The sequence below is a fragment of the Symsagittifera roscoffensis genome, chromosome 7 (assembly GCF_963678635.1).
Source record: "Symsagittifera roscoffensis chromosome 7, txSymRosc1.1, whole genome shotgun sequence".
Classification (NCBI taxonomy): Eukaryota; Metazoa; Xenacoelomorpha; order Acoela; family Convolutidae; genus Symsagittifera; species Symsagittifera roscoffensis.
The window spans coordinates 27,509,559-27,537,161 of NC_087068.1; the positions used below are offsets into that span (position 1 = coordinate 27,509,559).

General features: G+C 36.8%; 2 protein-coding genes across 3 annotated transcripts in view; both read left to right on the forward strand.

Annotated features, from left to right (window-relative positions):
• Positions 1–26,834, forward strand: part of LOC134851718 (ATP-dependent RNA helicase DDX1-like) — a 39,578-nt gene extending 12,744 nt beyond the window's left edge. The window contains exons 2-10 of the mRNA XM_063867934.1: positions 3,770–4,034; positions 9,568–10,250; positions 10,347–10,466; positions 10,633–10,863; positions 11,128–11,364; positions 11,755–11,941; positions 12,616–12,779; positions 14,259–14,362; positions 26,525–26,834. Of these exons, the coding sequence (XP_063724004.1) occupies positions 3,779–4,034; positions 9,568–10,250; positions 10,347–10,466; positions 10,633–10,863; positions 11,128–11,364; positions 11,755–11,941; positions 12,616–12,779; positions 14,259–14,362; positions 26,525–26,774 (2,232 nt within the window). The 5' untranslated portion in view covers positions 3,770–3,778 and the 3' untranslated portion in view covers positions 26,775–26,834. The remainder of the gene's footprint in view (positions 1–3,769; positions 4,035–9,567; positions 10,251–10,346; positions 10,467–10,632; positions 10,864–11,127; positions 11,365–11,754; positions 11,942–12,615; positions 12,780–14,258; positions 14,363–26,524) is intronic.
• LOC134851719 (uncharacterized) overlaps positions 1–27,603 on the forward strand; it is a 133,102-nt gene that overhangs the window by 96,462 nt on the left and 9,037 nt on the right. Inside the window, exons 1-2 of one of the 2 annotated variants that reach the window (XM_063867936.1) lie at positions 10,113–10,122; positions 27,394–27,588. In XM_063867936.1, coding sequence (XP_063724006.1) covers positions 27,404–27,588 — 185 coding nt within the window. In that variant the 5' untranslated portion in view covers positions 10,113–10,122; positions 27,394–27,403. Of the gene's footprint in view, positions 1–10,112; positions 10,123–27,393; positions 27,589–27,603 lie in introns of those variants that run through there. The other variant, XM_063867935.1, reaches the window with a different exon arrangement.

A 27,603-nucleotide genomic window follows, 5' to 3' on the forward strand; every position in this document is an offset into this window, starting at 1 on the left:
TTGCCTCAGGTGAAAGAATCAAGTGAGGTGACAAGTGGAACAGAGCCGGTGAGGAGGATGGAGCCGGGCAGTTGTCTTGATTCGACATGCAGTAACGGCGAACATATTTGTGATGGACGATTATGCGTCAGGATACAATCTTTCCAGAAAGAGGACCTCACTACCTGGTTTGAAGATATCACTGAAAGGGAGAAGAGTGAGGTACAGATAGTGGCTGAATGTTACGCGAGGACCACCGTGAACCTAGCGACAGCCTTGGGATTCTTCTCAAGAATGTGCAGTCTCCAGTCACTGGAGAGGCTAGAGTCAGAACATCACCTGGTGACCGCGTTAAGCGTGGAATCATGGCCCGGAGTGCTACAAGTGAACCAGAAGCACATCAAGAGTTGGAAGATCGGACTCGAGGCAGAGATGGGATTTCCCATGAGCGAAGCCTATGGATTGCCTCTAAATGCAAAATCCTTAGTGGGATCAGTGTTGGCTAACCTATGTGGGAGCCACTATCCACTACACATGGCGATGGTGGAGGTGTCCAGCCAGAGGGTGATGATAGACAAAGCCTTCTCAGTGCCCAAGTGCGTGAGACTAGCTCGGATGTCACACCACTCACACAAGCTATTGAGGAAGATCCGAGGAGCAGTACCAAAGGAGCAAAGAGATGACTTGAGTGAAATCTGGGGTGAAGAACTTCTAGGCTTGGAGAGCGAAAATGCAAGTGATCATGGGAAGCAGAACGTGGTGGGGAAACCCGCAGTAGGTGCTTCAAGCTCGGAAGAAGTCGACGTGGTGCATGAGAAAATGATGGAACTTGAGCCTCTCCTAGAAGCTTCGGGAGAACGCAACCTTAGAAGCATCGACCTCACGCATGGGGATTGTCCATGCCACTGTCTGGCGCAGACAGTGTGGTACCCGGACCGCGCCAATCTCTGTCTGATCTGGGACGTAGAAGAAATTAAGTCGCTAGGACTACCGGAGTATCGACAAAAGGTGACCATCTTAGTGGTAAGCACGATGCTGGCTCTGAGATGGATTGAGGAGAATATAGCGAAGTACAGAGAATCGAGAGCGCCAACAGCTGAATCGATTTATGCGATAGATTACAGCAGGAGACTGGAGTTGTTCGAGACTGCATGCAAGGTATTCGCCATACCAGTGCAAGTCAGACACATATGGAGCCGCCTGAGATTCTTTCCTTGGTTTCGTGCGACGTTAACATCCTGGTTGTATGCAGTGACAAAGAACCACATGAGGAAACATCAGAAGGAATATCGACAATTCCAAGCTGAAATAGGGCCAGATGCCTTTAAGAGACCTCTGCTAACCCATCGAAACGCAATCACGGCGGGGTGGAAAAGAGTAGGCAGAATATCCAGAGACAATTCTAGAGCGAGGGAAACGATACTGGAGGAGGACCTGGCGAGGAATGTGAGCTTGAGTCTTCATAACTCCTTCTGCTTGAACCGGGAGTCGAAGGTGAAAGGCCTACCAAGTCAATTGAAAAGGTTGCAAGAGCAGAGAGAGTGGATGCGAGCCTATGAACAGCTGAAGGCCTGGGAGGAAATTGTGATTAGCTCCGATGACGAAGAGGCACTATTGGAACAAATTACAGTGCCAAGAACACCGGTATCAGGTACCTCGAAGGCGAAGAACATGAGGTGAGCCAGTGGCTCGAAAGGAAATTCTAGAGTCTTGAGTCTTGAGAGGAGGGGGCTTGAGCGTGAACTTGGATAAAATCTGGGTTCACGGAAAAGAAATTTTAGACGAATAAGATATTGTTATTAATATGATAGATCTAGTATATAAATCAAATTGATGCATGACAATTCTCTGACTGAAATAGGACAAAAGAAATTTTAAAAATTACCAGCTTAAAAAGCGGGGATTCATGGGTGCAGGTGTATGCAGATTTTGATTGCTGTTTAGCGGTAGTGTGAAAATTTTATATGGTCGTGAATTTTGCAAGGTAGATAAACTTAAGTCCGATGCAAACTTCTGTAAATGACCACTGGCACTGTATCTTGAGCAACACTCGGTTCTCTGGGACTTATGGGCAGATGACAACACACGATGAGGACATCGATCTCGAGTCCGGGGAGTATGTGCCAGTCGGTCATGTCTAGGGGTTTGACCTTGAGAAATACGCAATTTTGGAGTGAAATTTTAATTTTGCAAAATTCGAATTGAGCATGTCATGCTCAATTTTCTCGAACCAACTGAAAATGAAAAAGTCAGAAATCAGAACACCCGAATTAACAATTGCGGGAAACTACTCAAGAAAAAGGCAGGAAATTGCTATTCGCAATTTCTCAATACGAAATATCAAGAGAGTAGAGCTGTCTTGTCCTGAAAACAGGAGAATCGAATACGGACTTGAGACAGAACAATTATTCGAATGGAAAGGAGTGGACTCTGAATGGAAGAGTGGACAACTCGAGTGTCCAAAGGGTTCATTCAGAGACTTTGATTCTAGAGACAAAAACTTACTTCTGTTATTGAAACTAATTGGCCTTAAAACTTATTTAGTTATATTACTTAATTCTCAAGCTGCTCAGTTATAACTTACTCCTCATATTCAAGTGCGTCGATATGTAAGTTCCAATTTAAATTTCTCGAGTGTATTTTATGATAGTTATGTTGAGATAAGGCGAGTTTTAGGTTGATCCATCTGAAATGGATCAAAGTTCCACTGTCCAATAAAAAGTAACTAAGCGGATGGTTCCGACCCGGTTTTTAACGGCGTTCATGTATTTTGGGTATCCCGAGACCTAAGTATGGGGACGTTTTTATTTCTAGAGTGGGGGGGTATTTTGGTAGTGGCCTTTAAGCTGTAATGGGTTCCAGTCTCATGTCGCAAGCGAACCGAATTGGCTCCGACCGTTCTTGAGGCGGAAAAACACAAGAGATAGTGTCCCTGACTCTTGAGCCAATGGTTATAGGGCCTATTTTTCTTAAGCCTCATATGTGACTAAAGTAGGCGACTGTTACAGCCCTCCCTTATAAAGCAGAGTTTATCTTCTACTCACATTCCGTCTGTTTTAGAACCACGACACCTCTACAGGACCGGTCAGAAGCGACCAGACAGTTTCACGCTCGTTCCATGGGCTGTTGGTGAGCAGCTTTTGTGGGATGTAACGGTAGTAGACTCCTTAGCTCCTGGTAGGATTAGTACCGTGTCTGTTTGTAGCCCTGGTACGGCTGCCGCTGAAGCAGAAGAGCGAAAAATTGACTTAAAAAGACTTATAAAGACTTAGTAGATGATGGGTATCTTTTTCAACGGCTAGCTTTTGAGATTCAGGGAGCGGCCGGGCCCAGCACAAATTTTTTTTGAGCAAGACTTGTAAGAACCTAAGCATATGCACTGAGGAACCCAGAGCACGGAGCTTTTTAAAACAGAGAATCTCCCTGGCAATACAGATTGCGAACGCCGCTTGCGTACTCGGAACAATAAATGACTAAATAACTTTCGACGAAAATTTTGCAACACAATCATATTTGTATATTATATTTTCTCGTGTCGAGTTGTGTGTTCTTATTGAAGAAATGTAACCCGTATCGAGTTTAATTGTAAGGACATCAACACTTGTGATCTTCTTTTATCATTATAACTTCCATATCTAGAAAATTCCAAGGATTTTTGCTGTAATACGTGATGAAGGGACTCCTGACTGTAACCCCGGTTACTATGATACTTTTGACCTTCTGATTACAAGAAAATAAAGAAAAAGAATTGTCATGTTTTTAATTTTTTTTTTCGATTGTTTGGTCTTTCAGTTGTGCAATGTCGGCCTTCTCTACTGAGTTTGGCGTTTGTGATGAAGTTGAGAATGCTCTACAGACACTGGAGTGGCAGCTGCCAACTGACGTTCAATCGGAAGCCTGTCCTTTAATTTTGGGCGGTGGTGATGTCTTGATGGCCGCTGAGACAGGTTCAGGAAAAACTGGTGCCTTCTGTATTCCCGTTGTTCAAATCGTTCTGGAAACCCTTCGTGAGAAACGAGATGGCGCAAAAGGCTCTGCAGTAACGAAATCTGCCGGTATTTAGTTTGATTACTTAGCGATTTTAGTGAGCGTTAGGGTAACAGTACGACTATTCTGTTTAAAAGTCACAAGTATTGGTGGCATCTTTACAGTTTTTTGATAGCATGTGCTTGGAAATTCGAAGAGTAATAAGTTAAAACAGTTGATGCGTTTTTAATTCATCAAATGAACCAAAAAAAGCTATTTGTTTCAAACAACATAACAATCGTAAAAACTCGATTTCAGAATTTTTTAGCTCAACATATCTCGCAAATTTTGAAATGCATATTTTATTCATAATGCAGTTTGACACTTTCAAATTTAATACTTGCAAAGTTAGTATGGGTGCCTTCAGTTTGTTATATTCCAAATTATTACTCGCAAAGTTGTGTCTGTTTGTATTTGGTGCCACTTTTGCTGCATGGCATTGGCAATTTATCAGCATATGTAGCTGATTTATATGTGACTATTTTTGCCGATTGTGAAGCGTTGGTGACCAACAGGGCAGGGTGTGAGAATCCAATTTTCGACGTTACAGGTTCCAAGCCAATACATAGCAAAGTTTTACTACTTCGAGGCTTATTTCTACTTTTTTGTATTTCGTTGGTAAAAAAGTGTATCAATATTTCTTCAAATAAACGTTTTCGTCCGAAGACATCATTCGAAGTCTAGAAAATTCAATTTAATGACAAAGTTAACATAAAAGTAACATAAAGGAGAAGAATAAAAAGAGTAAGGATAAATTTTTCTCGCCAGCTAATCTTGAACTGAGAAAAAGAACAATACGGTGGCACCCTTGAAGTTTTCTTATTTTACTTTTTAAAGCTGCTTTTTTGTATTCTTCTCGCTAATGTTGACGTTGCGCAGCTTTGCCTCTGTAAAATTTTGGTACACTTGAAGTTTTTGTATTATTGATTGAATCAATTGTTCAAATATACGCCTAAGTGACTTTTTTTCTTCATAAATCAAAAGGTCGGAAACTATCATGGCAACCGAAGTAACTGCTTTATTCCTGCATCATTCAACCAGTTAATAACCCTTGATAAATTAGCGAAGTGTAAATCAAAGTATCGCGTGAAGGAAAGTAAAAAGCGTCAAGATGGTAGGAAATCAAGTCAACCACCTGCACAGATTAAACCGGAGTAGAAAGAAACTCAAAAAAAAGTTGACCCGATGAGGCTACAGCTCTATCACATACTTAAAATAGTTTGCCTTGTTAGTGCCGTCTCTAAATAGACAACCGCGTATTTATACTCTTCAGTAAGTTGACAAATGCTATATTAACCAATCAGAATCGAGACGAGAAATCAAGAAATTATTGATAATTATCAATTTCCTTAGATTGCCCCTATCTCGATGTGATTGGATAATATAGTATATGTCTACTTACTGACGTGTATGAGTACGCGTTTGTCTTCATATTGCTACGTTACCGTTGTTTACTTTCCCTGGGGTCTATTTATTAAAAGTTTCTTCGTTGTGGTTTAATCGCTATTAGCGCTGAGTTCACAGGCAGCATTCGCAGGATGTATTGCGAGGAGATTCTGTTCAAGAAAATGTCCAGGTCCTGGTTTCTCTGTACATTTGCTAACCCTAAGTTCTAACTGATTGCTTATACAGAAAAATTTCAGTGCTAGGCTCGGCGGCACCCTCAAATTCAAAAGCTAGTTATTTTTAAAAAAAACCATCCTTTCTTAAGTCTCTGTGTTTATTACCCTTGCGATCAGGAATGGTATTGCCTTCGTGTACTAGACTTTTTTCCCGTAAAAACTTTGTTCACAGAATTGTCCAAATTAGAAAAGGTTTATTTCGATTTGGTTCATAATGAATTCAATTTTGTTTGCTCCTCCAACATACTTGCTATGGAGGTAACAGTTTGGCCTGGTTCAGCAAAGGTATTTAGGTCGAATCTGACAGGACCTGTTTTTTTTTTTCAAGCGGAAAAGATTCCGTTTCAAAAGAAAAATTTCGGCTCCTTGTTTGTCGGTTTATGTTTTGCCGGCTTAGTTGCCACATCGTATAATTGTATATATATTTTTTTTACTGTATGTAATTCATGTTGTACTGGCTTTAAAGCTTTTTGAATTACTTCTTGGGTTATTTACTAACCTTGGCTTCGTATAGTTTTGTTTAAAATTTTTTTTTCCATTTTTTTGGCTTTACTTTATCGGCTCACTGATCTAAGTTTCAACAGTATTATAAATTATCGTATCACTTCTTGCTCGCATCTGATTTTCATATATAAATTGATTTTTTGTCGGGTTTCTGATTTCGTCCATATTCTTGTCGGCTGGCTTGCCTAGTGTTTTTTTTCTGCAATTCTTTAGAATATTTTTGATTTTTTAAAAAATCTTCATTAAGAAAAGTATAGTTAATGATTTTCTAGCTTGCTCCAAATTTTCAAATATAAATTGATCTTTTGTCGGCTTTATGATTTCGTCCTAATTTTAGACGGCCTACGTACCGTTTGTTTTGTTTGTAATTTCGGCTGATTTTTGATTCTGTTTTCATTTTCAATAAGATAAATATAGTTAATGGTTTGCTGGTTTTTGAACAGAATTCAATAGTTTAATTTCAGATCAATCAACTTTATGGCATAGCGTATTCTTTTCATATGTCAAAATTTTTCGAAAATAATCATGAATTTCAAAAAAAGTTTCTTTTGTAAAATCGATTTTTTGACTGTTTTGTCTACGAAGATATATGTCAATTGACGTACGCGATTCAAGAGTGGTTAGTTCGGCCGAAATTTTTGAGAAAAAAAATGATTTTTCATGTTTTGTTTATTTAATTTGCAGGAATTTTTGTTATTTTTGTTATCGTTGTGTACTAAGTTCATTTTTGATATGTTTGATGAAGATCTGTTTTGAAATAATCTCCATAGTTTTCCGATTTTTTTTCAGGTTCTTTTCTGTAGAATTCATTGAAAGTTAAGCGTTCTTTTTTCAGTTTCTTTTATATCGTAGTTAGGTAGCAAATTCAGGTAGCAAATTCATCCGTTGGTTATGAAAAAGAAAGAAATGGTGTTTGTTGCCCCAATCTTGCCTATTTTTTAGGTAAATGATTTTTATAGCAATTGCAATAAAACATTTTCATGTTTTGAGCCTACGATTTTTTTTTTCTTTTTTTTTGTTTGAGACACCCTATCTTTTCATTTAAGGCTTTTAGTGGTGCAAAAACCAGCTTGGCCTCTGTGTCACTTCAACAATCTTTCGCGGCTACCACCATTCGGGGGTTACAAACCTCTGCTTATGCTACTAGAGGCTAGGGAGTCAACTACCCTTTTATGCCATCGAAGCTGCCAACCATCTGTCTGGTTGCTTCTGATGTCTTCGCAGTTGTCATGGCCTTAAAACAAAAGGAATTGAGTGGAGGCGGAAATTTGCTTCAAAATTGAATGCATACAGAAACTTCTTGCTGCGCTATTCAAACAAGATAAGCAATGCCATCCATCTCTGGTCACATCTTTTCTGCAACAGAATCTATGTTAACAAATTTCTGAAATTAGGTGGAGTCTAATAGGGATTCTAAGCTTCTGATTTGTCAATTTCAATTTTGATTCTTTTTAGACGGGATGGCATATAAACATTGGGATTCTAGATGGCATATAAACTTTTCCTAATAAATATTGAATATTTTCAGCATCTTATGAGAAATGTTGCTATGAAAAACCCGCTTCATCCATTTGTTTGGACACCGTTTTCCGAAGCTACTCCACCTTGTGCTGAATCAAATCCAAGTTTTCATGCATAATTTTTTGTTCCATCCTCATGGTCGGAATCGAAAGTTTCGCTTAAGGCAGTTATTGCTCTTAACGCCGTTAAAGTAAATGAGACTAAGAGGCCATAAAAGTAAATGAGACTAATAGGCGAGCGGAGGAAACACACAAGCCACTTTTGAGTGGTGGTATGACTACAGAAAAAATTGATCTAATCTTCATTTTTACTAGAAAAAACAAGGACAGTATTAGAGTTTCGACATGCTGAAACATTTTTTAGAAGGTAAAGATCATAATGTGCAACCAGTGTATCAATTTTCTCTAGCTCAGCTATCGTTTCATTGAACAATTCTTTTTGACAAAATTTGCCTAGGTAGCCTATGCTAACAAATTCATCCTTTGGTTTCATTTTGTTTTCGGTCAAACATTATGACACTGACCTATGATTACAGGCCCTTTGTTCGGCCCTACAAAACACAGCTATTGTTTAGGCCCAAGCCATGATTGATTTTTAAGGTCTTTGAGCACTATCTTGTTGTTGTCGGATAGATTTCTTTCATTCAAATACCAGACGTTAATATTGGTTCCAAGCTTTTTTTAAACTAACGTCTGCTTTGTTCCAACCAGCAAGGGCAGAGCCTCGGGGTCACTTTACTGTTTTCCATCCTCTGACATAATGATGGGTTTTTGTATAAAACGAAATTTGGTATACTGTAAGCGCAATGGGTATTTTTGTTCCCAATTTGGGTGGTTCGAAAAAACGTGATTCAGTATAATTTCTCGTGTAGGCGAATTAAATGCATTACTAAAATCTTATTTTAGAAAAAAACAGCTCTTCGTGTTGTCGTAACGCTCATTCACGTTTCTAAAGGAAATAAGATTCTTGTAAGCGAATTAAGAGCGTTGGTGAAATCCTATGCAAATATAACTGAGCGCCTCGGTTTGTCCTGACGTTCTACCAAGTTTTCAAATTAGTGTGCAGCAATTTCAGCTCATAGTTTGAAAACACATCTTACCTGATAACCCTGAGAAAAAAATTTGTCGTTCTGAGAAATACTTGCCTCCTATGCTTAATGTCGATTGCCTTTGGTTACAACTCTCAATCTATTTTTACAAGAGGGATAAGTTCTGCTATAAAAAAGATCTTAACTTTGCCTTCTCCGGTAATGTTAAGGAGCTTGGTAAGTGGTTTCTAGAAAATAAGCCCGAAGTGACATCTGCCCGAAGTGGCATCTGCAAAGTGACATCTGCTCACGTTTTTTCTGATGCGTAAGTTATGTTCTTACGCTAGTCAGAACTGGCAGTTGCCTTAGCTGGCATGTTTTCCTCAAATTATAGTAGTCTTTTTCTACTTGAAAAAAAACTATTCGGTTTTTGTCACTTTTTCTGAGTGCTTGCTTGCTATGCTGCTTGTGTTGTATGGCAAGTGGTGCGAAGTCGCTTAAGTTCCTGCGACGAAAATATGTCTTAAAAGACGTGACGTAGAGGCGAAACTCACTTTTGTCCTTCGGAGCTCTGCGGGTATACATTGCTTCAAATGTTTTTTTTTCAAGCTTTTGGATTTGGACGAGTTTCAGCTCTTAAAATCTTGACGTCTTTCATTGATGGTTTGAAAGTCTCACAGGCAATAAAATTATCAGCAACTGGTGTACCCTTGCCTATATTTTTATCTATTTATCTATTCCCACCTCTGCGAAAGTGGAAAATTTGTATTTAGGTACAAATTTTGCATATACTTAACCGTTGATTTACTTTTTTATTGGGTCGATTTTCGTTGCTAGGTATCATAAGGGGGAAATAGTTTACGTTAAAATAGTTCTTAGTTTTTGTAGGCGCTCCAGTAAAAATGGCAATGAATGTATGGGATCGATCGCCACAGTTCGCAATAAGCCCCGATGGACTTCTGTGTCAGTCGCGTGAACAGAAGGTGTGGCAAGGGGCCAGAGCTACTTACGGCGTAGCCAATCACGGCAAATGGTATTACGAAGTGACAGTAACCGATGAAGGCCTGTGTCGTGTAGGGTTTTCGACCAGTCGGGCAACATTTGACCTGGGCTGCGACGACCAAGGATTCGGTTTTGGAGGAACTGGAAAGAAATCGCATCGGCGTCAGTTTGATGATTACGGAGAGCCATTTGGGCTCAGTGATACGCTTGGATGTTTTTTAGACTTGGATGCTGGCGTTATTAGTTACTCGAAAAATGGAAATATGTTCGGAAAAGCATTTACTATTGCCACGGCAATGTTACATAACACTACAATATTTCCAGCATGTACTCTGAAAAATGCAGAGCTGAAATTTAATTTTGGAGGTGAACCCTTCAAATATCCTCCTGGAAAAGATTTCCATGGGTTTGTTGGAGCAGATCCAAAGTATCTTATTAAATCTTTAGCTGCACCAGTGAAGTCGGCTTCACAAAACACTAAACGACAAAACTGTCCTCAAGCACTGATTTTGGAGCCTTCGAAAGAGTTAGCTGAGCAAACTCACAATTGCATAAATACCCTTAAACAGGTAAATCAAACGTTTTTCTAGAGTGAGTCTTGCAAAGTGAGTGATACTTCTTTTTTTAGATAAATTTTATGAGAATCAGTTGAATTTGTGGTTTAGTTCTGCAAAGATCCACCTATCAAATCTCTCTGCTGTGTCGGCGGGACAAATGTCAGAGACCAGATGGAAGCACTTGACGCTGGAATCGACATTGTGACTGGAACACCAGGACGTCTTGGGGTCAGTATTAGCTCTTATTTCCATCAAAGTTTGGGAAAATGGTCTATTCGATTAATTATTGTGTCATAAAATTTTTAGGGTCAAGTTAGTTTTAGGGGAGCGTTGAATTTGAGCTGTTATAATTTCCAATTGAGCGTTTCTTTTGAATAAAACATTTTGACTTTAGGACCTCATCAGTAATGAGAAATTGGACGTCCGCGATGTTCGCTTCTTCATCCTGGACGAAGCAGACGGTCTTCTTCAACAGTCACATGGTGACCTCATTCACACCATCTGGAAAAAGATCCCACAACTCACCGCCGACAATAAACGGCTGCAAGTGGTTATATGCAGTGCCACTTTGCACTCTAGAGAGGTCAAACAACTGGCGGATAAAATCATGCATTTTCCTGTATGGGTATGAACCAACTTGATTTATCTACTCAGACTGAATTTCAACCAAACGATCAAAATCGGATTCAAATTTTTTTATACTGGCCAAAGCTCATTTAAATCAGGAGTCCTATACAGTCACGGTACATAGAAGAATATTTATTAGTTTGCTCATATGTCAAGGTGTATATAATGCTCATAATTAATTTCCCATAGATAATCAATTTTCAATATTTGCGATTTTATCGCGTGATTCACAACTAACGTATGATGTTTCTGGTCGATGCAGGTGGATCTCAAAGGCCAAGACTCAGTGCCGGATACAGTGCACAATGTAGCGTGTGTGGTTGACCCTACTAAAGATCTGCAGTGGCAGTCATCGTCTGCCCTCATTACCACCGATGGTGTCCATAGAGTGGAGGGCGTGAGAGCGGGAACCCACTCGCCAGAAGCTCTCTCGGAGGCGGTCAAGTTGCTCAAGGGCATTTATGTACTGAATGCGATTAAAAAGCACAATATGGATCAGGTTTGTGGATAAAATTGTGAAATTCATCAGTTTAACATACTTCTAGTGTCTGTAAAAAGATGCACTAAGGCTTTATTGATGCTGTAAACGTGCCATGAACTAACTGGTTTTTGAGTCCACATAGCCAAAAAGAGACCGACTTTTTTGTCGAGGATTTTGCTATAGGATATTGTTGCCAAGATATTTTTTGATATTTTTAAGCTAGTCTTTCAAACTACTATCAGTGTTTTTTGAAGTGCCTTATGCAACTAATGTTTGTTAAACCATGTAGCGCGATGGAATTCTTCGCGAAAATTTAATCTGTCTTTAATTGGGGAACATGAACTTTGACCTGGTTGAGACGCGAAAAAAGAACGCGTTGAAATTTATCAAGTTTTTTTTTTGCTTCAGGCCATTATTTTCTGCAGAACGCGGTTAGACTGCGACAACATGGAGAGATTTCTTTGGTCGCAAGGGGGAGGACGCAACAAGAACAATCCCTTTTCATGTGCTTGTCTCCACGGGGACAAACGGAACGACCGTGCTATTAACTTGGAAAAATTCAAAACGAAAGAGATCAAGTTTTTGGTATGCACAGGTAGGCATATATTTTAGTTCGAGATTATACTTATACACTTGCGATTATCAAGCGTTATGAAATCGGATATAGACTTTTTCAGGATAAAAACTAATTTAACAAAATCACTTGTATTATTTGACACCTCGCCTCATATAGTATCAAAGTCAGAGCGGTTAGTCTATAGCTCACAGGTTCGAATATCAGACGTAGCCTATTTCTAATTCGGGATTAATTTCTTTTTTATTACATTTTATAGAGCTGCTTTTTGTCGTGTTCTCGCTAGTGTTTGCCAAGCAAAGCTTTGCCTTTGTGTAAAAGGAAGGCAAGCTCCACTATCGAACAGTCAAATTGTAAAGGTCACGAGACTTCTAGTTTCGAAAATTGAATTTAATTTTCAGATTTCTTAAACTGGTTTATTTTTTTAAATGATGGTCAGAAATGTTGTAGAAATAAACTGTTGTAAAATGAGCTTTAGGGTCATCTGTTTTTTTTTGGAATTTCGAATATTAGTTTTTTCAGTGTTTTTTTTTGTTTTGCGTTCATTGACTCTTTTCCAACTATCTGCTGGCTATGTTTTTGTTTCAACAGCTGATTTTTCTGTTTTCTGTTCCACGTTTGTCTCGCAAGTGAAGTTAAGCTGCGCTTGGATTTTTTGTTAATGATTCTTTTATGAATTGCCTAATGATTTTCAGATGTGGCAGCGCGTGGTCTGGACATTGGGGGTCTACCGTATATGATAAGCGTGACTATGCCTCCGAGTGAGGAGAAGCAGACCTATGTGCACAGAATAGGCCGAGTGGGCAGGGCCGAGAGGATGGGACTGGCTATCGCTCTAGTGTCTAAATTCAAGGAGAAGGTAGGTCAATCTCCTAAAATTTATTATCATAATGTTGCTATCATAAAGAAGCTGTTCGATAATTTCTTGATTAGCTTGCAACAAAAAGCCGCAGTTTTGCAAATCATTTCAAGCAATGAAAGAATTTGAAGTTGGTCAGATTTTTTTCCGGAAAAACTTGATTTTATGACTTACCGCTCACCAATTCAAGCTATCAAATGAAAGTGACATTTTTCAAAATTCCACAACTGGTGTCTCCGATAGTTAAATCCATGGAAACAAAATGCTTCAGTTTCATAGCAGGATAGCTTGCTTTTAACTTTTAACAAATCAATTTAATCCGTCAGAAAAATTGAATTGATTTAAAGATTCTTCGCTTGAAGTGTTCTCTTACAAAAATCTTACTCTTTTGCCAACCAATGAGAGCTATCAACACGAATTGAATTGTCCAAGTTTCCAGTAAGTGAAATTTTTTTGGGAATTTATTGAGACAATCAAAATAACAACCAATGTTAGCTATCGAAGCAGCTTTAAATCTTTCAAAGTTTTACGGTTTGATAGCTTGCTGTAGAAAATCAAATCAATTTTTTCGACTACATTTTTTTTGCATATTTATTCAGGCCAGTAATCAACTTGTAATCCTGCTTCAGTAATTTTCAAATTAAAGCAATCTGATCTAAGGCTTCAAGTCATATTGCAATTTGAAGTTTCATCGCTTGAATGCCTGGTGTCAGAAATGTGTTTCAATGCAAAGGATTTCAAGCTATTAAACGCCTTGAAAATTTTCTATTTTTCTTGGCTTGATAGTTAGCTTGAAAACGCTTAGCTTTTTGTGAGCCATGGTAACAAGCTGTTCAAATAACTTGGTATGTTCAAGTGTTCATTGCTTCATTAGCTGACTTCAAAAATTAAGTAAAACAGTAAGTTTCATTTTTAAGTGGGATTGCTAGTAAATAATGAGTTTATAAATGATAGTTAACGGGGATTTCTTCGGATTTATTTGATTTTGCAACATTTCATGCTGTTATCCTTACTTGACAGGAGCGGGGAGCTAATATGGAATCAGTGGAGTAATTGTTGACCTCGATGCCTCCAATTGCTCCTCGCAGACCTGGAGTGTATATTCATTTGCTCAAGTAATTGTCGCAAAACTTTGAATCTGTATAGGGCATTTTCACTAATTTGTTTCTCAAATCTATCAGAATTGGGATACGAAAGACAATCGGCGGAACTTTTCAACATTCACCCGACGTGCAAATTTCATTGAAAATTTACTACATCAGGGCGAAATGCGTAATATTACGATCCAAGGCGTGACGAACAAATTTCTACATAATGTTATTTAGTTCGCCATGCAAGTTTTCATTTTAAACAAGACAGCGTAAATTAGTTCATGAAAATTGAAATGTGCGTGGGGGAGGGCGAGGGGTTGGAAAATAGCTCAATCATCTGCGCACTTTACGACAACATTGAACTAAACAATAATTTTGTTTGTTTCAGGTGTGGTACCATCAGTGTCCATCGAGAGGGAAGCAGTGTAACAATGTGAATCTGACCGACCACGGAGGCTGCTGCAAGTGGTATGACGAAGCCACCTATCTCGGGTGAGTGAGTCCTTTCTTATTTAGTTTTTACCCTGGCAATGAACAAGGGTATTGGAGCCGGATGCTAGGTTTTTTCCCGGTAAACAACTTTGTTTGGAAGATTTCGCAGATATTTCATCTTGCGGCTTTTTCCCCTTCCCACCTGCAAGTTTTACTAGGCATTTTTTGTTCACTTTGTCGGATTGTTTCAAAAATTGGCATGCGGACTAATTAGGCTATGAAAAACACTTGGTCCTCTTAACCTTGTTAAGCCCCTCGTTAAATTGATAAATATGTAAGGTGTGGTGAAAAGGAAAAACCCATCTTGCTTCATATTAGATGAGGTAAGACTTCTGCTTGCGATGACAAAAGCTTGCGGTTTTCTTTTCAAACTGGAAAATTTCTGCTTTTTCAGGCTATCGTCTGTCTGATTATTTAGGTTCCCGTAGCACGGTTTCTTTTTGAAGGTTCAGCTGAAGGTAAATTCAGTTACAAGATTTTTCTGCGGAATTTTATTTTAAACGTTTTTTTCCCGTTCACTAATGAGCACTGAATTATTACACTAGCGAACTTTAGTGAGCGTTAGTGTTTTACTACAGCTATTCTTTTTTTCTAACATAAGTCGCAAATATTGGTGCCACGTTTGGGACATCTTTACGACATTTTGATAGCTTGTGCCTGGAAATTCGAATTGAAATAAGCTAACAGAGTTGATACATTTTAAATTCATCAAATGAACCGAAAAAAGCTATTTGTTTTAAACAGCAACAATAATGAGAACTTTCTAACCCAATTTATCTCGCAATTTTTTGAAATGCATAATTTATACATAATGTGGCAAAAGGCTTTCTAAATTTTTACATGCTAAATGAGTGTGGCTCACTTCAGTTTGTTCTATTCCGAACTATTACGAGCAAAATTGTGTCTATTTGTATTTGGTGCCACTTATGCTGCATAACATTGGCAATTCGTTAGCACATGTAGCTGCTTTATTTGTGTTAAGTTTTAGCCGGTTTTTTAATGTTCGTGGCGAGAGGGCAAGGCGCTAAACTTAAATTCGCTGGTTCAAAGACATGTAGCAAAGTTTTATTAATTCGAGGCTTATTTTTATCTTTTCGTATTCCACTTAATAAAGCCGCATTTTGTCGTGTTCTCGCTAGTATTTGCGAAGCGCAGCTTTTCTTCTGTGTTACATATGCGATGATTAAGTTCACGCAATTATGAGTAGGCTCGCGCGATAGCAAGCGTTTTCGTTAATATTAGTTTTTTTGTTGGTTTTGTTTTACCACCTTTTCGGTATAATTTGTTTTTGTTTGTTTGTTTACTCGGCTTAAAAAGTTTTTTTTTTGCTTATACTTAATCGGCTAAGTGGACTCATATTGCATCGTTAGATGAGCGAAACAAGTTTTTCTTGCGTATAAGTCCAATAAAAATTGTTATCAAAATTTTCCCCCTTCCGATGAGCAAGCGTATTGCAATCGGGACTTTTCCCCCGTAAATAACTTTGTTCACAGGACTCATCTGGACTCCAGTTGGTTCCTTGGTTCATAGTGAATTCAAGTTTCTTAGTGTCTCCTGCACACTTAGCGTGGAGAATACGCCTTGGTCGGCAAAGGTCCTGAGTTCGAATCTGACCAGACCTGTTTTTTTTTCTAACGGAAACTTTGTTTCATATAAAATTGTCGGCCTCATGTCTGCTTATGTTTTGTCGGGTTAGTTGCAACATCTAAAAATGGTTTATTTTTGCTGTAAAATTTTTTCATTTTGGTTGCAAAACGTTTCATTGTGTTTAAGCATTTAAAAAATCTGGTCCAATCGAAATTTGATTTTTTCATTGGTTGTAACCAACTCATTTTGTGAATTTTTTCTCAATTTCGTCTTTTGTTTCGGCTTGATTGGTTTCGTTTTTTAATTCAAATTAGTGGCCTCATTTGCGTCATTTCAGGACCATTTTTGTGTGTTCTGGGGGAAAGGGGACTAAAGAAGGTTTTTTTCTAGTAAGAATTTGTATGCGTGTCTCGAAGAGTTTCTGGGCTTTGTTATCTCTTGATCATTAAAAATTCAAGTTCAATCAATCATCTGGTGTAGCGGAAACGCAAGTGCTTGATACGACAAAGGCTTGTGGTTCGAGTCCGACCTGGACCTGTTTTTTGTTAACAAGAGTCTTTGTGCTTTTTCTGGCTGTAGTCCGTCTGTTAATTTTTGTCGGCTTAGTTCCCGGAGCCCGTTTTTTTGAAGGTTCAGCTTTCTTCCAAGTTGCTGTAATACCCAGGCTTGAGACCACTAAACCCGGGAATTCGATTCCAATCGAGACCTGTTTTTTTGCAAGCTGGAAATTTTCGGCTGATAATTGTTTGTCTGCTTATTTTGTCGGCTTAATTCCGCTGAAAAGAATTTTTGAATATTCCGTTTTTTTTCTATCATTCCGAAAGCTCCTTGTATAGTTTTCAATGGTACAGGTAATTTTTATCGGATGTTTTGGGTTTTTCAATTTTTAATGACAAGAACGATTTTTTGAAGTTTTTTTCAGTATATTTTTTTCCGTTTGATTTTAATCATAGTCATTTACTTTGTATCACTAGTGGCGCGAAGCTCAGCTTCGCCTCTGTGTTCTTTTAAAAAATTCTTTAATGCTCAACGGATTTTTTCTCAAAAACTCGGCTTTAATACTGCTTTGTTTCTCTGCGAATATAACTCCATTTTCTCATTTGTCTTTTTTTTAGACAAAGATATGCAAATTTTGGTAGATGTAGCTTTTCTCGGTATTTTCAAAACTTTTAATTTCCTTCTGCTATTTACAATGCTGTTTGTGTTATATATGAAATTACCCTATTATAGCCACCCTCCCTCAAATCATTTATAGAACTCCGACGAAATGCAGAAACAGACGTACTAAAAGGGGAAATGATTTTTGCTCAAGAAGAAGTGATTTTTTGTCTGTTATGTTGACTTGTTTTCTTTTCAAAAAATCTTGAATTTAATTGAGTTTGATCGAAATCTTATTGGCCACGCTTGTTAAGGTTGCGTGGTTTTCGAAAAAAGTCTTGAATTTGATCATGCTCAAATGTGTTCAAGAGTCGGTGAACGTAGTTGTGGCTTTCATTTTCGTCTTGGAGTTCAGCTCAATATCCTTCGCTTAAATGGAAGCAATCACGTTCTCCAATAACAAAAAGCAAGTAGTGCAAAAAAAAGTCGATTTAACTTTTCACTTGCGAGAGCATGTTTTCTTGTAATCGGGAACTAGACTTGTTTTCCCGCAAACAACTTTTAAGCGCTGCTACTGTCAATATCTGCTGTAGTTGTGCAGTTACTAAATGTTCAGTTACTGTCAAGTTCTGCTGCTGCTGCTTACAAGTGGTTACAGCAGTACAAAATTCAATTAAACTACTTTTAATCCATTGTAGTTACTACATAGTTTTTTCAAATCTTATTGAAATTTTTTCGGATTCGTGGTTTTTGGTAGCAATGGAAAGACCGCCAATTCTTCTCTGAGGCTGCATAATTTTCTAGAGTTTTTTTACTTAAACATTTTCTACATCCCTCAAAAAATCTGCGGAGGAATTTTTGACTTTTTGGTCCGTTATTTTTGGATTTTTTGCTTTTCTCGAAAACTCTCTATGCAAATATGTTTGATTCAACGGGTAGAACGAGTCGTAACGAGCTACTCCGTATAAGCGGCTATGCTCAATTTTTTTGAAATAAATTGTTATGATCCTCGTAATAGTCAAACTTTTGTATTTTTGACTGTTTTTTCAAACTTTTAAATTTTCTCAAAAGCTATCCTCTCAAATCTGATTTTGGTTTCAATTGAATTGACGGATTGTGAGAAGTCAAAAGAAGGGGTTGTCTGAAGCTACCCTTCATCGGTGACCCCGTCCAACTTTTTTCTTAAAGTTAATGTCCGGGGAAAAGTCAAATAATTGATTTTTTTAAACTGTTTTTTGAAATTTTTTGACTTGTCTCGAAAACTATCATCCCAAATCTGAGATTTTGGGTTTAAAAAATAAGATGAGAGAAGTCTTCTGTATCCACGGCGACGTCGAAATTTTCTAGTAAACATTTATGGCTCTCAAGTCCTTGATTTCTTGTCCGTTTTTTTTGTTGAATTTTCTTGTCCGTTTCATATGAAATCAATAGTCACACTTTAGTTTGCGCATGTGGTGAAGAGATAACGTACCTGTCAATAAAGACAAAGGTTAATGGTTCATATCAGGCCACGATCTGCTTTTCAATAAGCGGAAAGTTTTCCGCAGTACCAAATTTGACTTAAATCTAGGCATTGTTTGCTCAAATTAAAAAACACTTAAGTGTATTCCAGTTTCGGGCAACTAATTGAAAACCAAGAATTTTTGCTCATATTTTGCTATCTATTGATTTTTTGCATGTTTATCAAACTTTTTGAATGTTGGTTTCAATTAAAATTCAAGGAGTGGTCGTTAAAATTTCAAGGTTCGGTTTCTTTTTAGCATTTTGAAAGCTCTATGTAAAGTTTCTTATATAGCAGGTAATTTTGTTCCAGGAATGTTTCGTTCTTTTTTGCAATTTGAAGAATTTTTTTGACGAAACAAAAAAATGAACTCATTTTTGTACGCAAGTGATGCGAAGCTCCGCCTCGCCTCTATACTGAAAGTTGTTTTGAAAACTGCCCTCTCAAATCTGAGATTTTGGATTCTATCGAATGAACAGATTGACTGAAGCTCTCCTATATAAGAGGCTACGCCCATATTTCTTAACACAAAAAGTTATGACCCTGGGAAAAGTCAAATTAGGATTTTTTGGCCGTTTTTGAAACTTTGACTTGTCCTGATAATAGCTATCCCATATTTAAAATCTTCAGTTCATACAAAGGAAATGGTTGTTAGAAGCTCTTTTGTATAAGCGACGTCGTCCAAATTCCCTAAAAAAAAGTTATGGCCCTCAAAAAAGTCAATGTTTTGAATTTTTGTCCGCTATTATGAAATTTTTTGGTTCTCAAAAATTGCTCCGCTGAATCTGATATCAAGGGTCCAATTGAGGCAACAGGTTGTGGAAGGCTTTTGTGCATAAGCGGCATTGACCTAAGCTTTGTTTGCCCTTGCGCTAGGCAAGGGTTTTGCAATCGGGTACTAGATGCTTTTCCCGTAAACAACTCCTGGTGCTACCTTGGTTTTTAACGAGTTCAATTTTCCTGCTGTCTCCTGCTCAATTAGCCTGGAGGTAACTAATTTTAAAGCGGTAAAAATTTCGGGTCTATTATTTGGCTGCTTATGTTTTGTCGGCTTTGTTGCCAGATCTAAGAATTGTTTATTTTTGTTGCAATCAAATTTCACTAGTTGCTTTAGTTGTCTTAGCATTAAAAAATCCGACCGAATCGAAATTTGCTTTTTAAAATGGTTTTAATTTTACCAGCTTGATTTATTAAAATTTCGTTTTTTTTTCTTTCATTTTTTGTCTTTTTTTGGCTTAATCGGTTGCGGCTTATTTTATATCTACTAAGTGGCCCTTTTTTCATTCTTTAATGACCGAGAAAAGTTTTTTTGTGCGTGTGAATTCTTTGGAGATGTGGGACTCAATTTTTTTAATTAATTTTTTTAATTTTTTTTTCGGCATGTGGGGCTTCTGCTGAGGTTTTTGTTTTGTTGCCGCTTGATAAGCTTTGTTCCGATGCTAATTTTGCATTATTTTGTCCTAAGATGGCTTTTTTCAAAAATATTTTATTCATTTTGATAGAGGAGTGTTTTTTTTTCAAAACTATCTTCAATCTTTTGTTTGAATGGTTTTGTGTATAGATATAAACATCGATATTACTGTTTTGATGATGATTTTTTGGCTTCCGATTTAGCTCTCGGTTTATTTTCTGAATTGTATGTACAAGCTTGATTTCAGTTCCTTTATGGCTTTCGTGGATACTATTTGGGTAGAGCATGCATATTTTCCAATAAGATTTTGCCAAACAATTTTGATGGATTTTCAGCTAATTGGCTGTCGGCTTTAATTCTGTCGGCTTATTTACCCAATATTTTGTTTCCTACAAATTTCTGATATCATTTATGAGATCTTAAAGACTTTGGCTCTAAAATTATATGTTTGAATGCTCAAATTTAACCCCACTTCGAGCTCTTTAAAAAGTTTTTATAAACAACTTTCGAAGTCCTCTTCGATAGTTTTTGAGGGTCTTGCTGTTTTAATCTTATACTTGTTGTATCGCAAGTGGTGCGAACCTCAGCTTCGTCTCTGTGTCGAAAATGTTATGGCTTCGAGAAAACTCCAAATTCTCAAAAAACTTTACCTCTATTTTATTAGAAAGAACTAAGGTTTTGGGTTTAGCCGAATTTCTGTAGTAATGGAATTACCTATTTCTTGCATCAGTACAACAAATCAAAATTATCAAATAAGTACCTCCAGCTTTAGCTGGGCCCTTTTTCTTATGCTTTTGTGAGTTTCAGGAGAGATCGGTCGTAATAACTTCGTGTTTTGTTTTCGGCCTAGCGGGGTTCGACCCGGTTTTTGTACTTAGCTTGCCGCTAGGTATATGTTTTTCAATATTTTTATACAAGCAAAGCGTAGTGTTTTATTATGGAGAGTTTTTTTCTACCTAAGTCGCAAATAAAAGTGCTCATTTGGTGGCAATTTTGGTATATTTCAAGTTGATCATATTTAGGCAGAAAATTTTTATTGGGATATGTTGCTGCTTTATATTTGGCTAGTGTTAGGTCATGTTTGAAAGACGCTTTGGAATTTTTTGGCCTTTTCGCAAAAATATAAAGTTTTCTCAAAAACTACTGCACCGATTTTCAAAACAAATGTTCAATGTAAAAGCCGGCTGCTCTTCTATGTGCCTGCTTAATTCGCTAATCTCTTTTCATTTTACCTCACGTTCTACGGCCTTCGAAAGTTTCAGTATGGGGACTTTGGCCTATTTGTTTCATTTTCTCAAGAATTAAATGCTTAAATCTAAGATAAAAGTTTTTTTTCAAAAGATTAAATTATGGGGACCTTCCAAATCAGAGATTAAGGGTTTAAACGAAAGAAAAGAATCAAATTTGCGAATCTTAACTGCGCAAGCGGCTATGCACAGTATTTTGAAATTTTGCCCATTTTTTGGAAAGTTATTTTTTTTCAGGAACTAACCTGATGATCCTGAGATTGATAGTTCATTCAAACTAACATGATGCTTAGATGTTCCCTGCGTTATCTCTTTACCCTGTTGATTTGCAGATAAGCCGATATGGACTCCGGAAAATTTCTTTTCAAATGTTTACCGTTTTTTATTGAAAATTCGTCACTATTCTCGAAAAACTACGAGCTAATACTGATATGATATTAAGGGTTCAATCTAAAAAATCAGGGCTAGAAAATATTCAATCTGAAAATAAGGGCGTGGAAAGCAGAGGCTATTCATTGAAAAGTTTGAAATTGAAAGTTTATGGATTTAGGAAAAGTCAAATTTTTGAATTTTTATCGATTTTTGGAATCTTTTTTACTGTTTTTTCGAAAACTATCCAGCCAAATCTCAGATAAAAACTTCAATTGAAAGCGCCATTAGTAGTGTTTTCTTTTAAGCAAGCGGCTTATCCCCTACTTACGCAGAGAAACACTACTTTTTCACATTAAATTACGTTTTTTGAAATTTTGAAAATTACGCATTTCGATATCAGTACAATGTACGATTACACAGCATAGCTTGTGTTATAGTATGAACTCTCTTTTTTTCCAACCTAAGTCGCAAATATTGTTGCGATAAAATTATTGCGACAAAATGTTTATTTTGAAAGTGTTCATTTTGATCCAGCTATTAAAAACAGCCAATGCTAAGGATATTAACACACTATTGTATTACACATAGCACTTAAGCTTCGAGGTATCATGGATCTGTAGCGTAGAGGTAGGGAAGGAGACCAGAAATAAATTAAAAGGATTCGAACCTTTTTCGTATACTACTTAAAATGTGTGCGCTCTATGAATTGAGGCATGTTAGTTGGGTATTTATTTTTTTTTCAAATTGACTGGTACTGATAATGTGTCATAACTGGCTTGCGTCACTTAGCAACTATGTAGACTCATAGTTGGCGTGCGTCATTAATACGTTTTGTTGACTCGAAGTTTTATCATTCAATTTTTCCCAGTAGCGTTATCGGTCATATTTTTGCTTGTGTATGCGAAGTTCAACTTCGCCTCTGTGTTAAAATGATTGGAACAGGTAGATCCAGCATTAGCTGGACCACTGGTTTGCTTCCAAGTGACTGTGGGGGAGATGCGAGGACGTGAGACTCATAGTCAATATGTAGGTTATTCAAATCCGGAACATTTAAATAGTTTTATTTTTTCGTCGCATTTTTGCTGCATGGCATTGGCAATTTGATAGAAACTTTAGCTGATTTTATGTTGGCTAGTGTTATTAAAATTAAAATAGGTCATAAAGCAGATATGAGAACGTGTAACTCATAATCTCAACAAAGTATTAGGTGTTTTTCTTTATCTTTTCCTTGTTTCACTTTGTTTTGCCTGTTTAGAGCTCTTTTGCGTTTTGTCAACTGTGTTCGCAAGGCGCTGTTTCGCCACTGTGTATAAGGTTTTTCATGAATGTTGTCCCAGGCAGAGGTATGAAATTTTGACTTGTCTCAAGTATTTCTTTGAATTTAAATGAGCAAAATAAAAATTCGACATCCGTCTTTTTTTCCTATCCTTTATCTTGTACTGCAAATATTTTTGGCTTATTGCAAGTGCTGCGAAGCTCTGGTTCGTCTCTGAGTTTAAAAAATGGGTTTAAGTTTTAAATAAACAATGGAATGCAAAATTTTTTTTTAATCAGTTTTCTCAAGTTCTCATTTTTACGCAAGCCGAGTATTTTATTATACTACGAAGTAACATTTTTAAACTGAAGTAGGAAATAAAAGAGCTCATTTGGCGGCACTTATAGTATATTTTTAAGAATTGGTAATTTAATAGCATCTGTAGCTGTTTTATTGGTAGCTATTGATTTTTTCCAAGCGACCGCGGCATCGGAGCGACCGCGGCTAATCTTTGCAAGCGACTGCGGCTAATCTAACATCGGAGATTCAATTTTGTAACATAGAAATTTTTTTAAGAGTTGAAGAATGTAGTTTAGACTCTTCTAAAGGTCGCGGTGATTTTAACTTTCTGTTTTTTTTTATGAAAAGCCTTCAAATTTGTTCAGGCTGAAGTTTATTTTTTCGCGGTTTGACTTTTGACTTCTTTATAAATTCAGTTGATTTCCTTTGTTAAAATGAAGACAAATTCCACTATCGAACAGCGAAAGTGTAAAGGTGACGAAAAACGCGATCGACTTCTAGTTTCGAAAGTGGATTTTAATTTCAAGATTTACCAGCGAAATAAAAATTTTTCCTTATTGATCCAGTTTTCTCAAAATAGGCCAATCATAAGTTGTTAGTGAAATTCAAAGAGCCTTAAGGGCATTGTTTTTTTTCTTTGAAATTCGAAAGTTGAGATTATTACCAATAATAAATCACTATTTTTCTTCTGTTTATTGGCGTTCAAAAAACAAGTCGGTTTTTTTTGAACTTTTTTTTGGCGTTCATTGACTCTTTTCCAACTGCTTGTTTGTTGGCTATAATATTTGGTGGCATTTGTGCCGCAGAGTATTGGAAATTTAATAGCAGCTGTAGCTGCTTTATTGGTAGTGGTTGTTGGTAAATTTTCAGTGGGGCAGATGCGAATTAATGAGATTCCTAATTTTCCATTCGGAGTTTCGATTACGGCATATATCAAAAGTTTTGCTTTTCAAGGCTTAGTTATACTTTTTTCCTTGTTACACTTGCGAGAGCAAGTTTCTTGGTATTTGCAAACCAGAGTTTTTGTAAAGCAACTTTTAAAAATTTGTGGGAAATTTATGCAATTTTATCGAACGTTTGCACTTTGTTTTTGTCTTTTTATAGCTTTTTTAGCCGTTTTCTCGATAATATTTTCGAAATGCAGCTTCGCCTCTGTTTATCACGCTTACGCTCGTTACGCTTGCGATTGGTAAGAGTCATCGAATTGTACCAAAATTTTTCAGAGAAGAATCTTGTTTACCGGAATCACTGAAACATTACGTCAATTCTTTCGTCAACTGTTTTTTAGTCAATTAACTGACATTTTTTGAGCATGCTTGCATATTAAACAACCAGTCCATTCTCCTAGATGGCATTTTTTCAATGTTGTTTTTGAAAGCTGTATAAACTTGCTTTGTACTGTTTTGTCTTTTGCAGCTCTTTTTTGGCTTATAGCCGTTTACAGCTCTTTTTTGGCTTAATCTTGGTTGTAAATTGAATAACTCAGATCTTGTAATTTTTTTTTCGGTGACAAGATTTTTTTTTGGCTTTGGCTTATGTAACATTGGCTTAGTTTGCTCATTTTTTTCCCTTTGAAAGGCGAAAAGTTTGTTATTCGTGTGTTTCGTTGAAATTGTTTTAACGCTTAAATTTTTAAACTCAACATTTTTGGCAATTGCGTTTCTGTAAATGTTTCCCTCTAAGTGAACTTAATTCTAGACAAATTGAGGTCAACGTATGACAGTTTTGGTTTATTTATTTTTTTCACCTGCTGCAATTTTATTTTCTTGTTTAGTGGTTTTCCTCTCAATCTGTTACCTGTTTATATCCAAAATGCAGAACACTCGAAGAAGGGGCTGATTTTCAAAAAAAAAGAAATTTTTGTGTTTGAATTGACCACCCGGGTTGACCTAACCTTCTTATCATACAGTTTCCATATATGAGAAACTTCTTGTCACACAATTCCATACGTACAGAAAAATGTATGAGATCTCTATGCTAAACATTTTTCCATCAATGAAAATTGTATGACATGTGTTTTTCGATAAACCGCAAAGTTGATGTTTTTCTAAATGCAATTTCTGAAAAATTTTGGGTTGTGTTCGTAACCGAATGCAAGTGACGACGACCTTGGTTTACTCAAAGCACCAAAGGTTGGACGGTCTTGTATTTACAATGCATAGAAAACGACCTGAAATGTCTTCGAGCTGTCTTTCTCAAATGATATAACCAAAGTAACAAACTTCTAAGTTTTAGCGTAACTTTTCAGCAATGGTTATTTTTAAATTATCAGACATTGATCAAGGCATACATAAACATGTCATACAAAAAATAGGAGTTTTCAGCTTTTTTGAAAAAAGTTAATTTGCGAAAAGGAAAAAAACAACGTTAGTGTATCCAGGACTTCGTTATGCACACTAATAATTACATTTTGCATGCACAAATTTTTTTGGAAAGTGTTTGTTTGAGTGCAAAATTTGATTTTCCGTTAAAAAAAAACAAAAAAAATTTTAACGGCAATTTCAAAAATACTTGTGTCGCCAACAAAAAAATGCTAGTCATACAATTTCCATACATGGGAATTGTATGATAATAATTTTTGTCAAAAAGCAAAACCTCGGATTTTTCATCACCAGAGAATTTCATTAGAATCAAACAGCCGCATCAAATAGTTTTTAACTTTTTTCAACCATTTTTTGAAATTATGCGAAAATTGTATGACATGCGTTTTTCCATACACTTGATGTATGGAATTGTTTGATAAGAATTTTTTGTGTATGGAGGTCAACCAGGGCAAGTTGAAATTCCGAGCGCTCGCAGAACACTATAAAGATCATATTTTGACGCAGTCAAATTTGTGAAAAAAGTCCAAAAATGCTGTTTTTGGGCATTTTTTGGAATATTTTGACCAAAAAAATTGCGTTTTTCGGCGTGCGCCCCTTCAAAATAAGTATATATTGGCGCTGAAGGCACCTTTAGAAAAACGTTATGGTTGGGCGGTCGAAAATAATAGTCATAAAATAACACCAAAGGGGGACCCTTTAGTTGATGAGGGGGTCGAATACCTGAGGTGGGCGTCCGCCCCCTCCCCACTAAATCCGCCCCTGATCTCCAGTCATGTAAAGCTCAGCTTTGTTTCTGTTTCAAAAAAGTGAAACATATTGAAGTTCCAAGAGTTTTATGGTGATAATTTTTCTAAAACTCAAATACAGTTTTTTGTGGGTTTCGTGAGTTCACTGACACTTTCCAACTGACTGCCGGCTTTGTTAAAAAGTTAATTGTCTGGACCGTTTTATAATTTTGCTTACTTTGTTTTTGGGCCGATGATAAAAGATGCTGCTGTTTAAGTTTTCTAATGAATAAATGGCATTAAAAATGAAGTTTTATTTTAATGATAATATTGTTTCTGAAGGGAAATCGAGGAGCATCTTGGAACGACAATTCCTCAAATAGGTCCAGACATGGAAGTCCAAGCGGACGAATTTGCTGGAAAAGTAACATACGGTCAGAAAATATCCGGAAACAAATCCAACTATACAAATCATGTGAGCCAATTGGCACCAGCTGTTAGAGAATTAGCTGAGATGGAAACAATGGCGCAACAGTCTTTCTTGTCACTTCTGTACAAGAAAAAAATTGGATTTAAAAGCGAAATTTTTTGAACGTTGATTGTTAACAAAGTTGATGTTGGTTTAATTACTTGAATAAACTTGTATTGAAAATTGGGGTGATGAATTGATCATCTCTCGTCTGTAAATTATAAATTTGTTATATGATTGGGTTGAAAGTTAACTGATAACTATATTTTTCATGTTTTTAGTGGAGTTAGAAGATTGCTCGAGATAATTCTAGATCTGCCTCTGGTTTAATGCAATATTAAACTAACCTTGAGTTTGCAGAAACTTATTGAGTGGCCATGAGCGAAGCTAATGATGTCGTGTGTTTTTGGGAAAGTCCTGTAAATTATTCACGCTTCAATTTGATTTTTCGAGGTTTGACTTGATTTATTTTTAATGTCTCTTCTAATTCTCTCTTCATTAATGTAAAAGGAGAAAATATCTGGTCTGGAATAACAAAAATTTAATTGATGCGAACAATCGTAAACGACTTCCAGTTTCGAAACATGATTTTAATTAATTTCCAGTGGAATACAAAAAATTATCTGTTGATCCAGTTTTCTGAAACTGGGTTAGTTTTTATCAAAAACTGTCAAACGTAAACGATTCTTGATTTTCGAAGACCTTTTATGTGATTTTTTTCTCAATATTTTTAAAATTCTTCAGATTATGTTATGATGCGGTATTATGTAACTACCTTATTTGCTATCCTGTCGCTCGTACTGGTCGCAAAAACAGTCAAGGCTCAAATCACAGATGAGACTCAATTTCTGTCAGTGCTGTCCAATACAAATACTTCCTGGAATGCCTCCGATTTCACGGCAAGATATAGACTGTTGTTTCAAACGGCAATTAACAAGTAAGGATTTATTGG